The sequence below is a fragment of the Vombatus ursinus genome, unplaced genomic scaffold (assembly GCF_900497805.2).
Source record: "Vombatus ursinus unplaced genomic scaffold, bare-nosed wombat genome assembly UNPS02005659.1, whole genome shotgun sequence".
Taxonomy (NCBI): domain Eukaryota; kingdom Metazoa; phylum Chordata; class Mammalia; order Diprotodontia; family Vombatidae; genus Vombatus; species Vombatus ursinus.
The window spans coordinates 19,275,346-19,292,968 of NW_020945437.1; the positions used below are offsets into that span (position 1 = coordinate 19,275,346).

The 17,623-nt window shown below is 40.8% G+C and overlaps 1 protein-coding gene across 1 annotated transcript in view; it reads left to right on the forward strand.

The window, feature by feature from the left end:
* Nucleotides 1-17,623, forward strand: part of GDPD4 (glycerophosphodiester phosphodiesterase domain containing 4) — a gene marked incomplete at its 3' end in the record, with an annotated part of 85,885 nt that overhangs the window by 10,471 nt on the left and 57,791 nt on the right. Inside the window, 5 exon segments of the mRNA XM_027848087.1 lie at nucleotides 384-477; nucleotides 10,625-10,684; nucleotides 14,421-14,519; nucleotides 14,597-14,690; nucleotides 15,901-15,972. Of these exon segments, the coding sequence (XP_027703888.1) occupies nucleotides 384-477; nucleotides 10,625-10,684; nucleotides 14,421-14,519; nucleotides 14,597-14,690; nucleotides 15,901-15,972 (419 nt within the window).

Below are 17,623 nucleotides of genomic sequence, written 5' to 3' on the forward strand. Positions count from 1 at the left end.
AGACACCTGAAGATATTTATGGAAAATGGGAAGGGGGCTAGGGAAAGAACCACTGACAATGAAGAAGAAATTGGGGAAATGATTGATAGTGAGGTCTTGGAGAAGCTCAGAAGTGATGGGATCAAGGGTACAAGTGAAAGGGTTAATCTTGGCCTGAAGGAAACAGGAGGGGAGGAGAGAAGGGGTGAGTTTTGAGGTCTGGGGAAGTCGAAGATCTCTCAAAGCCATTCACAATCAGATTTTCATGTTAACTTTCAAATGTTCCCTCTAGCCTCTGCACAAACTTTCCCTTTGCTGCAGCCAGACTGGTCTCCCTCTCTCCCATATAGGCAATACTCATTCTTAGCATGTTTTAGATAGTGCAATGCCCTGCTATTTTTCAGGTATGTTTACCAGTTCACAAAACATTGGTTTTACTGGTCCTTCTTTCTGGTGATTTCAGCCTCAGTCATGGTCAGTTACATCATGCTGCTCATGGTGAGTAAGCTCCCTCCAACTTAACCCTCGTGGTGTTTGGGGCTGGGAGCCCAGTAGTTCCCCTGGGGGTGATGGCTACCAATGGACACCAGCTGTCCATAGACAGAAGTCCTTGTGGAGCCTCCTGTAACTCTCTTAACAGCCCTGTTTTAACTAAAATTCTCTTGGGTCTCCCCAAACTCTGGGATGCTATCCTCCTTAGACAGCACCTTATTGTATGGTGGACCAACTGGAGGCAAAATTGTGACTTGTACAAGCTTGTCTTTTATCCTCTAAAGACATTTTTGGTTTCTCTCCCAAGTCCCTATGATTTTTATTATCTGTCCCCCGGGAGATGAGTTTGTAGACACATGATCCCCTGAGAAAATAACCAGCACTTTCATACCCTGCCAGTTCAACCTTATCTTAACTTCATAAAACATAGAATCAAAGCATTTAGAGTTGGTGGGGGTCTTAGAGATACATAGTTTTACCTCCTCACTGAGGGAGAAACTGAAGCCTGGATTACATAGTGCTTTCAGCATTCTTCTTCTAACCCCATTCCTATCATTAGGAGGACAGACTGCCCTCTCTGATTGCTACCCAATGCTGCCTCTTAGCCACCCAGTGATTGTTGCTTTTCTCCTCTCCCCTCATCTGAAGTTGTTGAAACTTCTTTGTTCTCTCTTTTATTCCTTTGGAATCAGGCTTTCTGCCTTCTGTGGTGACAGTTATTATGAGCTAATGGGATAAAAGGCTGAAAGGGACAGTCTTTTTTCCAAAGGTTTCCTTTCTAGACAAATGTACATTTTAACTAGTAGTTTCCAGAGACAACATAAATTTTACTGTCACAATAATTAAGAAGTGGACTCATTAAGGCAGATAGATGATGAAGATGTCTAGAATCAGAAGAGATTTTGTGGTATTCCCATATCATACTATGTAGGCAGCCATCTATATCTATAAATAAGGCTGGCTTTGGTCCTTTACATGAGTTCATCATTTCCCTGTCTTGCTACAAAAATGACCTGTGACCTTTGCAGAAGAATTCTTTTGTAACATGGAACAATCTAGTGTAGATTTTGGACCTAATGTGGTTCAAATCATGTTCCTCAAAGCATGAACATTCCATAAAATAGGCACCAGAGATGAACAAATGTAGTTTTTCAGTTGAGTGTTTATTCTAGACCCCATTTTCATTGCAAATGGGTTTCTGTTCTTTTTTTAAAAATTAAAGTGAGCACCATCCAGAACTTTGAGAGAACTTGATGACATTACTGCCCTATTCCCACCTAAAATCATTGCATATAACTTGTTGGTCATAGTATAGTGAGAAGAGCAGTCATTCAGTCAGAATAAGAAGACTAAATTCTTTTCCCCATTCTGTCAGTGACTCACTATATGGATGGTATGAATCATTTCTGGGCCTCAGTTTTCCCATCTGTAAAACCCTGGTTGTTCACAGACTGTTAGTAACATATGAGACCATTTTTTAAAACCAAAGTATAAAGTGTCATGTAAATATAAGGCATTATCACCTTATTGGAGGGATTACATTTTTAGTAACCTCCTTTACCACACCACACATCCCCAAGGCCTCACTCATCAATTTCTTTTAATTTTTTAAAATCATGTTTGTTTTTTTAAGATGTTTTATAGGCACAAAATCATTCAAAATGTCTTAGTAAAGGGCCCAACCAATGGCTTTCCTCTCCTGCTCCCCAAGCCTAGTTTCTTTTGAATGAAACAGGTCCTTTTATCTCATTCACTGAATGAGTTAAAAAAAAAAAACTATAGATTTGGCAGCAAGATGAGTGTCCAGTTCCTGCTCCTCTCCATCACCTCAAAATAGCAAGATGTGCTAAAGAAAGTAACAGAGGAGAGTATTCATCCCTAGAAGAACCTCACAGAAAAACCAGTAGAGATGGTGGAAGAAGTAAAAAGTAAACAAGTTAAAAAAAAGAGGATCTAGTACAGTAAGCAAATACTACGGAAAGGAGTGTGAAAACCCCAGGAAAAAAAAGAGGCTTCCAGAAATGATAATGGGACCACAGCAGGATCCTCAAGAGTGGTTAGAAGATGAAAAGAAAAATCAAAGGTAAAAATAAGGATAGAAACTACAAGAGAAATTAGAGTTTTTAAACAAGAATTTTAAAAAAACCAAATGAAAATGGAATATTTAGAACAAAAAATGGAGAATGTCTATAAATTGATGGGGAAAAGATGGCAGCATGCTTGGAACTCAGAGACTCAAAAGAGGAAAAAAAATATTGGAACAAAATTCAAAGACAGCAAGATGGGGAGAACACCTGAACTCCCTCTACAAACCAAAATAATTGGTCTTGAAGATAGAATGCAATAAGAAAATCTGAGAATTATTGGTCTTCCAAAAATATATGATGAAACAAAAAAAGCCTGAAAGAATACTTAATGAAAGCATATGAGAAAATTGGCCAGATGTATTGAAAACTGAATGGATCAATAGATCAATGGATCAACAGAATGTGAACAGAGATCCTCCCAAGTCCAAGTCACGTCAAAACATTGTGATCAAGTTGCAGACGTTTAGATACCAAATATTGCATGCATCCACAAGAAAGTCTTTCATATAACATAGAAAATCAGAATTGCAGAAGGCCATTCCTTGTCCAAGAGAAATGAAAGCAAAAATTAGAACAGGCTATTCTGAAAAGCAGAACTGTCTGAATCCTGAAATAATATTGTCCTTCAATGTAAAGCTTAAACCATCAGTGAAAAAAGGTGGATTTCCAACAAAAGGAAAAATCTCTAATTCCTGCTGGAAAAAAGCCAGAAGTGAGTAGCAGATATGAAATATATCAAAGAGAAGAAACTTAAAGAAGGTAAACAAGTCCATAGAGCATGAAAAGACGTCAAGCAAAAAAAAATCAATCTTTATGTACTTCAAGGACTAAACAAAGATAATGAATTTTTTAAATCTTCACTTTGACGAAGGATCAGTGAGAATGAAAAAGCCATTATCAGCTAAAAACAACCAAATTTGGAAAAAGAGATGGAAGGAAGATTGAATTCCTTCCATCTTTTTTCCTCTTCCAGTTATATTTGTTTTTGACTGAAAAGTGGTATCAGAAAGTGGTATCACAGATGATGGTCCACTCAAAGACGTGGGGAGATAGGGAAGAAATAGGAGGCATATACACACATACTTATGTGGGGAAAATAAGCAAAGGAGACAAATTAATTCCCCCTTGGAAATATCGCCTTGTTTAAGGGTCATTTAAAGAACCAAGAGTGGGACAGAGCCAAGATGGCAGAATAAAAGCAGTGACTTGCTTGAGCTCTTCCTAACCCCCCTGCGCCAAGTACCTGTAACAAATTCTAGGTCAGCAGAACCCACAAAAAGACAGAGTTAAACAAATTTCCAGCCCAAGACAACCTGGATGGTTGATTAGAAAGGTCTATTGTGCCAGGCTGGGAGAGGAGCATAGTTCAGCGTGGGCCACGCAAGCAAAAACCAGATCTTGGTGAACCTGGAACAGTCCTCAGGAGATTGAATCAAGGGGAGCTGTGTTGGTTTCCAGACTTCTTAACCCACAAATGCCAAAGACAACTTAAAAGATCAGTAGGAAAAGTCTGTCTGACCTGGGTGAGAGAGGAGCTCAGTCCTAGCCCCAGTCCTGGTGCAACCACGGTGGTGGCTGCTTCCAGAGCTTTTGGCCCACAGACAGAGAGAGGAGCAAGTGGCTGATCAGAGGGGGATTGCAGGGATCTGTTTGCTGGCACTGAGGCAGGATTCTCTTGCTTTGCCCATGCTTGGATCTGGGTCACAGTCCTGGGGGGCGGTCCTGGGGCAAGGAAGAGTGCTGCAGTGGCAGAACTTGTGGCAGTGGTGGAGAAGGAATCCTCCTCACAGTTGCAAGGTAGAAGAGAGTGCTTGTGGTCACTCATAGACCAGAGCACAGTCCAGGAAAGGAGTAAACACCTTGTTGTTGATCACACCACCTTGGAAGAACTGAAAAATTACAGGTCCCTAGAAGTATCTCTGAAAACAGCTGCACAAAACCCATGAAACTTAGAATGATACACCCTCCACACTGGAAGCAGACCCCTACTTTAACAAAGAGTTTACAAGTCAAGTAATTGGTTGGGACCGTGAACAAACAGCACAAAAATGTCAGACCATAGAATCTTACTTTGGTGACAAAGAAGATCAAAACATACAACCAGAAGAAGACAACAAAGTCAAAGCTCCTATATCCAAAACCTCCAAGAAAAATACGAATCAGTCCCAGGCCATGGAAGAGCTCAAAAAGGATTTTGAAAAGCTAGTGAGAGAAGTAGAGAAAAAACCGGGAAAAGAAATGAGAGAGATGCAAGAAAATCATGAAAAATAAGCCAACAGCTTGCTAAAGGAGACCCAAAAAAATACTGAAGAAAATAACACCTTAAAAATAGATTAACCCAAATGGCAAAAGAGGTCTAAGAGGCCAATGAGAAGAATACCTTAAAAAGCAGAATTGGCCAAATGGAAAAGGAAGTCCAAAAGCTCCCTGAAGAAAATAATTCCTTAAAAATTAGAATGGAACAAATGGAAGCTAATGACTTTATGAGAAATCAAGAAATTATAAAACAAAACCAAAAGAATAAAAAAACAGAAAACAATGTGAAATATCTCATTGGAAAAACCACTAACCTGGAAAGTAGATCCAGGAGAGATAATTTAAAAATTATTAGATTACCTGAAAGCCATGATCAGAAAAAGAGCCTACACATCTTCTTTCAAGAAATTATCAAGTAAAACTGCCCTGATATTCTAGAACCAGAGGGTAAAATAGAAATTGAAAGAACTCACTGATCACCTCCTGAAAGACATCCCCAAAGGAAAACTCCTAGGAATATTACAGCCAAATTCCAGAGTTCCCAGGTCAAGGAGAAAGTATTGGAAGCAGCCAGAAAGAAACAATTCAAGTATTGTGGAAGCACAATCAGGATAACATAAGCTTTGCAGCTTCTACATTAAGGGATTGGAGGGCTTGGAATATAATATTCCAGAAGTCAAAAGAGCTAGGATTAAAACCAAGAATCACCTACCCAACAAAACTGAGTATAATCCTTCAGGGCAAAAATGGACATTCAGTGAAATAGATGATTTTTAAGCACTCTTGATGAAAAGACCAGAGCTGAATAGAAAATTTGACTTTCAAATACAAGACTCAAGAGAAGCATGAAAAGGTAAACAGGAAAGAGAAATCATAAGGGACTTATTAAAGTTGAACTGTTTACATTTCTACATGGAAAGATGATATTTGTAACTTATGAGACCTTTCTCAGTATTAGAGTAGTTGGAGAGAACATATATAGACAGAGGGCACAGGGTGAGCTGAATATGAAGGGATGATATCTAAAAAGTAGAATTAAGGGGTGAGAGAGGATTGTACTGGGAGAAGGAGAAAAGGAGAAGTAGAATGGGGTAAATTATCTCATTTTATAAAAAAAGGGAAGAAAAAGCTTTTACCATGGAGTGGAGGTGGGGGGAGGTGAGAGGAAATGAATGAATCCTACTCATCAGATTTGGCTTAAGGAGGGAATAATATATACACTTATTTGGGTATGGATATCTGTCTTACCCTACAGGGAAATAAGGGGAAATGGGATAAGACAGGGGAGGATGATAGAAGGGAGGGCAGATCAGGGGAGAGAATAATCAGAAGCAAACACTTTTGAGGAGGGTCAGAGTCAAAGGAGAGAATAGAATAAATGGCAGGTGGGATAGGATGAAGGGAAATACAGTTAGTTTTTCACAACATGACTATTATGGAAGTGTTTTGCATGACTACACATGTATCGAGTTGCTTGCCTTCTCAATGAGGGTAGGTGGGGAGGGAGGAACGGAGAGAATTTGGAATCCAAAGTTTTAAAAACAAATGTTAAAAATTGTTTTTACATGCAACTGGGAAATAAGATATATAGGCAATTGGATATACAAATCTATCCTTCCCTACAGGAAAACAGAAGGGGAAGGGGATAAGAGAAGAGGGGGGTGTTAGAAGGGAGGGCAGATCAGGGAAAGGGGTATTCAGAATGCACGCTGTCTTTGCGTGGGGGGAGGGGAGAGATGGGGAGAAAATTTGGTACTCAAAATCTTATGGAAGTGAATGTTGAAAACAAAAAATAATTAATCTAAAAAAAATTAAAAAAGATAGTGAAAGCTGTGCATATGAATCTGGATTTAAGGGTAAGATGGAAAATAAATGACCCTTCAAAAAACTGAAGAAAAAAATAAAGAACCAAGAGAGAACATTGATAGGCAAAATCAATGAAAGAACATATGAATTGTCCTAGTGATTGAATAGAGAGGAAGGGGTAGAATTCAATGTCTTCAGAAAAATGGAAAGAGAGGAGTGTGTTTATGGGGAGTTTGGACTCACATTATTAGCTGGGCTAGAAAAAGGAGGAAAGCCTATTGTTTTACAGAAGCCTTAATAATGATAACTGCATATTGTTTTACATATTACTTGTATTTAAAAACATTTATGTCCTAATAATGTTACAGTGTGTGGTCATTTATATAGCACTTTAAGGTTAAGAAACCACTTTGCAGATAGCTCATTTGATCCTTGCAACAAACCTGGGAGGTAGGTGCTCTTATTACCCCCATCTTACAGCTGAGGAAATTGAGGTAGACAGGTTAAATGATTTGCCTAGAATTGTACACCTAGTAAGTGTTGGAGGCAGATATTTGAATTCAGGTCTTCCTAACTCCACGGAGAAGGCAATGGGAAACATCTTCAGTATCTTTGCTAAGGAAACCCCAAATGGAGGTCACGAAGAGTCAGGTAATGACTGGACAACAGCAGCTTCCTTACTCCAGGACCAGTGCCCTGTCCACTAGGCTACCTAGATGCCTCTCATTTGCCTTACTTTTGTATTAAGGTCATAGAGAACATCTCTCTTTAAATCCCTTGTAGAAAGAGATTCTAGGGCATCTGCAGTGCCCAGGACACAGTGAATGCTTAATCGATGCTTTATTTATTTACCTATCATATCTATGTATCTGTTCTACAAGGGTTAAGAAATGAGGAAGGGGACTCAAATTCTTAAAATCTAGCCAATAGCTTACTAACATTCAGACTCCTTAAGAGTCTGCCCAATATGATGGATATTCTAATGGATGTTCAAAACCTTGTCTTTGGCTGAAAGAAGGCTTGGGTCGAATTCTTTCAGGCAGGACCTACATGTTCTGTTTTTGGGGTCCCAGCACCCCTAAACCTCAACATTTTGGTGGCCCGTACAAGGAAACTGCCTAACCCCAACTTCTTCTCCAGCCAAGATTGGAAGGTATGTAAGCCTCCCCCTCCTCCTTTCTCACTCTGCAGTTGGGGTCGCTCTCCAAGCACCAGGGCTTAGAGGTGCTTTTCAGGCGGACAGTTATGAGGCTTTCTCGCACTTGGCCTGACACTCTCTCAGGCTCTCAGTCCACTGGGTCAGTTCGAGGCCATAGACCTGGGTACACCTTCCACAGCATAGAGGACAAGGAAAGACTACTTATCTGGAAGTGTATGCCCAATTCTGTCAATTCTCTCATTGCTAGGGGATTGGGGAAAACTGCAGTTGCTTTCTGGTTCCTTGAGGCTTACTTACTCCCTTCCCTCTACACCCCTGAATCCTCCTTCATGGATGTGACAGGGAAAAGTTAGAACAGCTAAAACTATCTTGGCAGATTCTAGAGGTTTTGTGATTGATCATTAAGGAGTTTTGAAACACCTCCTTACAACTCTGGTCTCTCCCTTCCCTTGAGTCAAGAGGGTATCTGTTAACCCCTCTCATAGGAGAAGAGAATTTGACCCTTTCCCCCTCACCTTTGATTTCGCCCTCCCTGACCTGGGGAAAAGGAAGGGAGAGGTACAGCAGCTATAGCATGGGCCCCACTGGCCCATGGGTATGATGTGGGGCCTAGAGTAACCTTTGCCTGGTAGCGTCACCCACGTTCAGCATATCCTGCTCAAGGTAAAGAAGCTAGCCTGTGAACTTGGGTAAGCATGTTCTTTTAAACTTGTAGTTTTAACTGTTAATGATGAGACATTGATTCTCTGTGTAAAGTAATTTGGAAATGAATTTAAGAAAATTGTAATTTTGGTTGGTAATGGGTTTGTTTCAAGTTTCAAATTGGTGAACTTTTTGTATCAGTTATGTCAAGCAACTTTTCATAATTTGGTTACCGCTAAAATAATTTGGTTATTGTTTTAATGTGTAAACTAGCCAAAAAACTTGTTTGGGTTATGACTTGCTGAGAATTTGCAAATGTATAGAAATCTCTAATGCTTGGCTTTTTACACCAGGACAAATTTAAGTTTGAGATGTAAATCCTGAAAAAGTTTTTCCTAAGCTGTGATTAGTGAAACTTGCTGTGTGAGGTAAAAACTCATAGGATTTTATTTTGGGTTGTCTAATGGATCATAATAATCCACTGATAATCAACAATCCACCATCAGAGAGAAATGCCACAAGCTACTCAGAGAATGTGATACTGGTGGGTAGTCAGCATCAGGAAAAGCTGAGAGGACACTTTTAGCCTCAGTCTGGGATCCTCCTGGCTCAGTTTCCCCATTATGTTCCTTTGAAAGGGAATGTTACCCACCTGGCTATTCCTGAGTCTTGCTATGAGGTGGATTTGATATTGCATAGTTGGAAAACTGAATTATCTGAATCCAAACAGAGCTAAGGATGTTTTATCCTCTCATAGTTGGGCCCTAAACCTAGTCCCTGCTTTATATCTGGGCCCTGCAGTCTTTTCTGTCAGATTTGTGTCTTCCAGACCACAGGCCGTTCATCTACAGTTGGTAGCAAACAGTGGGTACCAGCCAATGTCCCTCCATTGTTCCCTAGATGCAGCCTGTGCTTGGTTCCAGTCAGCCTCCTCTTTGGGACCCCCTCAAGGCAGGAACAGCTCTACGCCCCTTGCCAGCAGGAAGCAGTTTCAGAAGCCAAGACCTTCGCCCCTGACCCCAAAAGAATTTGGGTCCCATTTATTTGAGAGGGGAATGATGAGGATGTGATCTAGACCCCAAAAAGGAAAAACCCTGGACTTTCCCACATGGCCAAATTTCTGGCATTCACCTTAGGCTATAATCCCATCAACTGGCCTTTCATTGTGGCTACACCCAATCTCCCAGTTCTGTTACCCTTAATCTAGCCTAGCTCTCCATCGTTTTACCTCCCTTACCCTTAATCCTAGCTAGGCTCCATTCTCTTTTGACCACGTAGTCCAGGTTCCAGGAGTTCTGTTCACCCCAACTTACTGGCCACTCGCATCCAGATCCTCCTTAGACCCCTCCTCTAGTCACCCCAAACCGCTTGGCCACTCCTAGATCCCTCCCACAGCCTTTCTGTGTATGAGGTTCATCTTGTCTCCATTAAGGCGCTCAGATTCTTACAATCTAGCCACTGCTCAGATTCTTAAAATCTAGCCTCACTAACATTCAGACTCCTTAAGAGTCTGCCCAATATGATGGATGTTCTAATAAACCTTGTCTTTGACAAAAAAAAAAAGTGAGGAAGGGGATGAACTGATATTTCTTGGAAAAGAGTGTCACAGATTAATGTTATTTAAACCAAGAGATGATGTGAGGAAAAGGGTAGGGAGGATTCCTGGGTGGGAGAAAAAAAGAATAACAATAAACATAAAGTTGAGGAATCTGAGCTAGGCTGAAGAACAAAACAGTGGGAGTTTAGATAGGTCAGAGCAGGGATTCTTAATTTTTTGTGTGACATAGATGCATTTAGAGACTCCAAAGTAATGTTCTTAAAATGCATAAAATAAAATGCGTAGGATTTAAAGGAAACCAATTATATTGAAATACAGTCATCAAAAAATATATGCGTGTGTGTATATATGTGTATATACATGTAAATGTGTATATTTACATATACATATATATACAAATGTGTATATGTGTGTGTGCATGTGTATATATATATATACATATATATAGAGATATAGATATAGATATAGATATAGAAATATATGTATATGCACATACATATAAAGTTTGCAGACCCCAGGTTAAGAAACCCTGGTAGAAGGAGGTGACTGTTATAAAATGACTAACTAAAGCAAATGGCATGGGTCCAGTGCTAGTTTTAATGACTTTCAGAACCCAACCATCATCTTTTCCATTTGTCTTTGCAGATCATAGGGATCTGTTTGCTAGCAGAAGGGCAGCAGCTATACCTGCATTGGTGCAACAAGGTAGGACATATGAAAGCTTTCTAAACTGACTTTCCCTAGGGTCAGGGACAGGGTCACATGTATGCCTTCCCCATCCTTTCCTACAAAGTCTTGGGAAGAAGGGTGCAAAAACAGCACCTGAGGAAGGGACAAGAGCAATATTTGCCTACAGAGATTAATGGAGTGGAGGTAGGGGCAGTATGGAGGGTAGGTTGAGGTGGATTTAATATGTTGTTGATATTTGTATTTTTTTAAAAAGTGATGTTGATTCTTTGCTTTATTGCCCAGAGTGACTGGCAGGTCCAAGCTGCCTGTTTCCCACGACAGCATGGTACCCTCTAGGGCCATATCAGTTTTGCCATACAGTAGGCATTGATCTTTTAATTAGAATTTTGAGTCTTCTGGTTCAATTATCTATATCTACTTAACATTCACCTCGCCCACATCTCTATCTTGTCCACAAAAATGTCATAAGACACTTTAAGTGCATTAAATGCCCTTTAAGTTCATTAATGCAATCAAGATGATTTATGCCTATGATATTTCTTGATTGGCCAATCTAATAACTGTTATCAAAAAAGGATATGAGGTTAACCTACCATGACCTTTTATTTGTGAACCTATGTTGATTATTAATTATTATTTTTTAAATTGCCCACGAAACATGTTCAACAATAATACTAACATTTTGCTAGAGATCCATGTAAAACATAGACATCTGTAGTTCTTGGGATATATCCTTCCCTCCTTTTTGGCTCTTGTCTTGTTCTCTTGTGTTTTTCTCAAAGCTTCTGAACAGTGATCCCTTCATCACATCTGCGAATTCTTTCATGGTTTCTATTTTATCTAGCCCTGGAGTCTGGAAGTCATTTAAAGCAATTAGAATCTAATTATCAATTATTAAATGCTTTCCTAGTATTGAAGGAACTGGGTGTATTTAGATAAGGTGAGAGAAGACTAGGGGCCAGAACTGTTTAGAAAAAATGATTGTCTGAAGTAGAGGATTAGGTTTATTATAACTCCCTGTCCTTGGGAGACAGTGGAAGGAACCTGCAGAGAGATTAGTTTTTACTTAGCTGGCTGTCTCCCATACCTGCAATGCTTTCCATCCTCACCTCTGCCTTCTGGCTTCCTTCAAGACCTAACTCAGATCTCACCTTCTGCAAGAGGCCTCTTCCAGTTCTCCCAACTGCTAGTACCAACCCTCTAAGATTGCGACGTAAGATTATACATTATTTCTGTTTATATCTTCAGAATGTTATTCTTGAGCACTTCCCATCCTACTTGGGTTGACATATTAGCCTGCAGAATTTTTGAGTTTCCAAAGAAAAATCAACAAAACCCCCCAAAACATGTATATATGTATGTGTGTAGATATATATGCCATGTATAAAATATACATATATGTATATGTGTGTACACACATTTACACATATACATACATAACATATATATATATATATATGAAATATATATTCATTAAGGCAAGGTGTCAGAGAGACAACAAGTTATAGCAAAAGGAAGAATACCACTGTAGAGATATCTTGGAACTCACAAGAGACAGAATCAAAGCCCACAACCTGAAATGTTTATATACAAATGTAGAAATGTATAAATTACAAGCAATATAAACTATATATCCTCATGTGAAGAAGTAAATTTGGCCTTAACAGCATCACCAAGATTTTCTGGGTTTGAATTCATGAATGGAATATCACTCTGGAAGGGAATAATTTATTCAAAGGAACAGAATTTTTCCAATAGATTAATGGTCACAGGATCTGAATAGGCAGTTTCCAAAGAAAGAAATCCAAATCATCAGCAACCATGTGAAAAAAATTGTTCTAAGTCACTAATTAAGAGGAATGAAAACTAAAGCACTTTGAGGCTTTACCCTTAGTCCATCAGATTGGCAGAGAGGACAGAAAGGGAAAACAGGCTCGCTATTGGCTGGGTTTAACCATTTGGAACTGTGCTCCAATACCACCACAGTCATAAAACTGTGGCATACCCCTTGGCCCAGGTAGAGTTCTACATCAGCTGGCAGCTGCTTATTTTCTCCAGGATACACTATACATTTCCTGGTCTTCTTTTCAGCTAGACTTTTACAGTCTGATCTGACTTGGTCCCACCTTCCCATCACTCTCCTTGGTCCATTCTTTGTTCTAGGTGAGGTGGTGTACTTGTTATTTTCTTGTACTTGACATCCTAGTTCTCATCTGCTTCTGCACAGGCTGCTTCGTAAGTTTGGAATGCCCTTTCTCCTTACTTCTGCCTCTTAGAATCTCTAGCTCCCATTAGGACTCAGTTCCTGGGATATCTCAAGCACATGAGGCCTTTTTTATGATCCCCCAGGTTATTAGTACTACTCTCCAAATTACTTTTTATTTTTCTGTGTATGTAGTGTTTTTTTCCCCCAATGAATGTAAGTTACCTGAGAGCAGAGAATGTTTTCGTATTTGTCTTTGTGTTCTCACCACCTAGCCTTGCACATAGTAGGGTTTAGCAAATGCTTCTTGAATTGGACTATTTAAAGAACAGTTGGCTAGTGGGGCCTCTTAGGCTCTGTGAACTAACAGGAAAGAGGGTGTGGAAGGATGGATGATATCCCCGTATAATATCTGATGATTAATAGTGTCATTTTCCCCCATCTGGCTGTGTGGTCATCCCATTCTGAACATTATGAGGAACCTTGGGGTCTGTATTCCAGGATATGGTCCCAGCCAGTGTGAACCCCTCAAGAATATGGGACTCAAAAGCAAGTCACACTGAGTCTTCTTCCTCTGTAGCATCATGTTGTTCAGTCGTTTCAGTCATGTCTGACTTTTCGTGTCCTCATTTTGGATTTTCTCGGCAAAGATGCTGGAGTAGTCTGCCATTTCCTTCTTCAGTTCATTTTACAGATGAAGGAACTGAGGCAAACAGGGATAAGGGACTTGTCCAATGTCACACAGTTAGTATCTGAGGCTAGATTTGAACTCATGAAGACGAGTCTTCCTAAATCTAGGTCCCATACTCTATCCACTGTGCCACTTAACTGCCCTTCCACAGCATTACAGAAGAGTAAAATCTTGTTCAAGTAAACATCTAGGACAATGGAGGAGAAGGGAAAGGGAGGTTACAGAGGTGTGTGAGAGCCAACAGTGCCAAAGTGATTGACCTTAAGCTCAGTCTGACCATGTCATCCCATATTCAATAAAGTCCAGTGGTTCTGTGAGATGATCTCCAATTTGTCATCCATCCATCCATCCATTGGTCTGTCCACTCACCAGTCTGTCCGTGCATCCATCCATCCAACCATCCATCCATCCATCCATATCTTGCTTGTACATAATGATTTATATATCATCCCTCCCATTAGACTGTGAGCTCTTTGAGAGCGGGGAGCTTTGTTGTTGTTGTTGCTTTTTTGCCTTTCTTTCTATGTCCAGCACTTAGCACAGTGCCTGGCACATGGTAGTTGCTTTATAAATTCTTGTTAATGATGATGATTGTCACCAGGCAATTTGGGATTGCCTTGGCAGGCTTTGTGAGTGTGTGTAGTTTTGTACCCTTATTGTATGAAGATGAGCCTTTGTTTTTTTATTGCATCTCACCATGCCACCTCTTTCTCTCAGCTCCCACACCTCCAGTGTCATCCTGAGTCACTGGAGTCTCCATTCTCCCCGATCCTATAGTGGCGTGGGGTTCTGTGAACCTTGGGGGGTGGTCATTGCACCCGTGGCATGCTTCCAACATGAGGTGTTTGTCCCTGCAGATTGGCGCTCTGTTGGTCTTGAGCATATGCATCCTTGCTTTTCTATCCATAAACTTATTTTATGAGGAAAAATGGAAAGCTGCTGAGGTATCACTACAGGTAAGCACACCCTAAAGGTCACAGTTGTGTGTCCATTAGAAACTGATCTCAGCCTAATATTCCAACTTTCTTGGCAGATGACTGCTCCCTATGTACATCTCTTTGGCATATGCATGATGGTGGTTTTCTCATGGCCCATAGCCTTCTATTTTGCCAAGTTGAATAGAACAGGTAGGCCAGGTTGCATAAACCTGGAGTTTATTGGGTTGGTGTAACTGGAGGTTGGGTGGTAAGGAGGAATATACACAGGTCATGGGGGCCCTTAGAGACTTTGCCAAAGGAGGAGGGCTCAGGGGGATTCTTGATCAGAGTCATAAATGGAGATATTGGCACTTTTGCCAACTACCGCAGAATGTGTTTGGAGCAAATATTACCTTCGGCTCGGGAAGACACTGTATGGTATAGGGTATTGAGGTGGGGAGGAGTTAATCCCATCCCACTGTCATTCTTTTTTTTTTTTAGGCAATTGGGGTTAAGTGACTTGCCCAAGGTCACACAGCTAGTAAGTGACAAGTATTTGGTCTGAGGCCAGATTTGAACGCAGGTCCTCCTGACTCCAGGGCTGGTGCTCTATCCACCACTGTCATTCTTACTGAGAGGTATGGAGCTGCCTGGAAACATGGATAGAGAGCTAGCCTTCTGAGGCAGGATGAACTGCCTCCCAAGTCCAAGTCTCTTGACACACACTTGATACACACTTAGCGTCTCATTCTTAGCTCTAGGCATCTCTTTAAGACTCTAAATTGCAGGGAAGCTGCCAACATGGATAGGTAGAGGCACTTTTCTCACCCTAGAATTCTATCAATACAATCACTGATCTAGAACCTAACCATTGCCCCTGCTAACTAAGTATTGAGCTGTGTTGTTTGTATGTTGCTGAAGGATTGTGGATTCCAATGTCAGCTGCCACTAAGTTAGGACCAAGGAGTGGCTTTGCATTTGATTTATTCTTAACCTCTTGCCCAGTTTACCAGGGCACCAGCCCTTGTTGAACTCCTCAAGGGTGATGATGAGCCCAAGTATGGTTGTGTTCTGTTTCCAGAGTAGAGACAATTTCACTGAGGGCCTTCTGAGTTAATTCTGTAATCTGAATAGAGTGGATGTTCCCTGGGAGGCCCCAATTGATAATAAGCAGTTATGCCAGAGCCAAAGAGAAAGATAACTGTTTTGTAAGTCATAGCTGCAATGATAGGATCATGTACTTGGACCTGGGAAGGACCCTGGAGGTCCTCTAGAACAACTCCTTCATTATTCTTGTAGTCTGGGGATGATAGTGATGCCCGTGTACAAGAGAGGGAAGGTCTTATCAGGATAGGGTAGCCACAGAAGAGAAGCTAATAAACTCATGATGATCCTGTTTTCCCTTTTTGTCAAGCTTTAGCCCTTATGGAAGTGGAGCACAAAGTTCAGAAAGAAGCCTATGAAAAGTCTAGGAAAATAATGAAAATTAGAGGTAAGGGTTGGTGTAATAGATTTAAGTGTCTGGGAGATAATGAAATCAGGCAAGTGGGGCAAACTCCTACAAGTGAGACAGAGGACAAAGGCATGTCCAAGATCTGCTAATCAAATTTTTTGGATGACACAAGGCTATGAGGGAAAAACTAATGTAATGGATGAGAGAATCCACAAAGATCTTAGAGCACTGACCTGAATCTACTGAGATGACCTAGGAATAAATGAAAGTCTTATACTTAGGTTAGAAAAAAAATCAACTTTATAAATACCCAATGGGGAAGTCGTTCCTGGACAGCAGTCAGGCTGTCAGTAAGGTTTTATTAAGTGCCTATGGTGTGCCAGGCACTGTACTAAACTTTGGAAATATAAAAAAAGGAAAAAGACAGTCCCTGCTCTCAAGGAGCTCACCGTATGTGACTTTTAAAAATAAAAAAAAAGTGACCACAAACTCAGGGTGAGTCCATGTGGGTGATAAGGCAGCCAGATACCTTAAAGTGCATGAATTAAAAGCAATATGGGGCCAAGTATGAGAACCATCTCTCCCTCTGTCCAGACTGCATGTAGAATTTTGTGTCTGATTCTAGGGTGCTTTTAAGAGGGTCCTTGACAAACTTGGTGTGGATCCAGAGAGGGGTAACTGGAATAGTGCCATCTGGGGAAATATTGAAGGAAATAGGTTTCAGTGTTAAGCAGCCTGCCTCTTGCACAGAAGGAGGTCACTGCTGATACAGGTAGCTCTCCCAGGTGTCCAGGGAGAGCTGCTGATCTGTGGAGGGAGGGTGGAATTCCAGTCCTTGGAATCCTGAGCACAGATCTGGCAGCAGTCCCAGAGAAGGAGCTATCCCTCGGAAACTCTAGGACAGAACAGGAACATGGCAGAAGGATAGAGTCTTCAAAATAGAGGTGGCGAGCTTAATTCATTACTAGCAAAGCAAGGTACTGTCCAGTAAGAACATCCAGTAAGGGCGAGAGAAAGGTGAGTAACCATGGTCACTGACTACCTGCTGGGGTTACTGAGGCAGTTGTTTGTTGACATGATTACCCCAACTGAGAGGACTGCTGTTTTCCCTGGAGCATGGATCTACGACATCCTGGGAAACCTCCTACGACTTACCAAATCTGATGCCTGCTACCCACTTCTGGTGATTCCCAGGGGCTGCAGATTAAACTAGAAAGCCTCTTAGAAAGCACGAAGCCTCTTAGGGGCACACATGTGGCTCATTACTGCCATCAAGCAAGGCGAGGGCTTCCGAAGCAGATTTGGGAAGTGAACAGCTGGATAAGAAGATGAGCCTTGAGAAGAGGGTTCAGATTTCTAGACCTATTTAAAATACAGGAATGATGGGCTCTTCTTATGGGATGGGCACTTCTCGAAGTGCTGGTACAAATGAATTTGCCTGGAGTCTGGTAAATCTATTCAAAAGGTCTTTGAACTAAAAAGGGTGGGGTGTGTGTGTGTGTGTATAAAATGACCCATGTACTACATCACGCTACATTATATACCATAAAAAGTAACTACGTTGTAATTCTAATAACTAGCATTTGAGGTTTGCAGAACACTTTTTATTTAAAATGTCTCATTTAATCCTCACCACAACCATGAGAGATAGGTGCTATTATCATCCACATTTTATAGATGAGGAAACAGA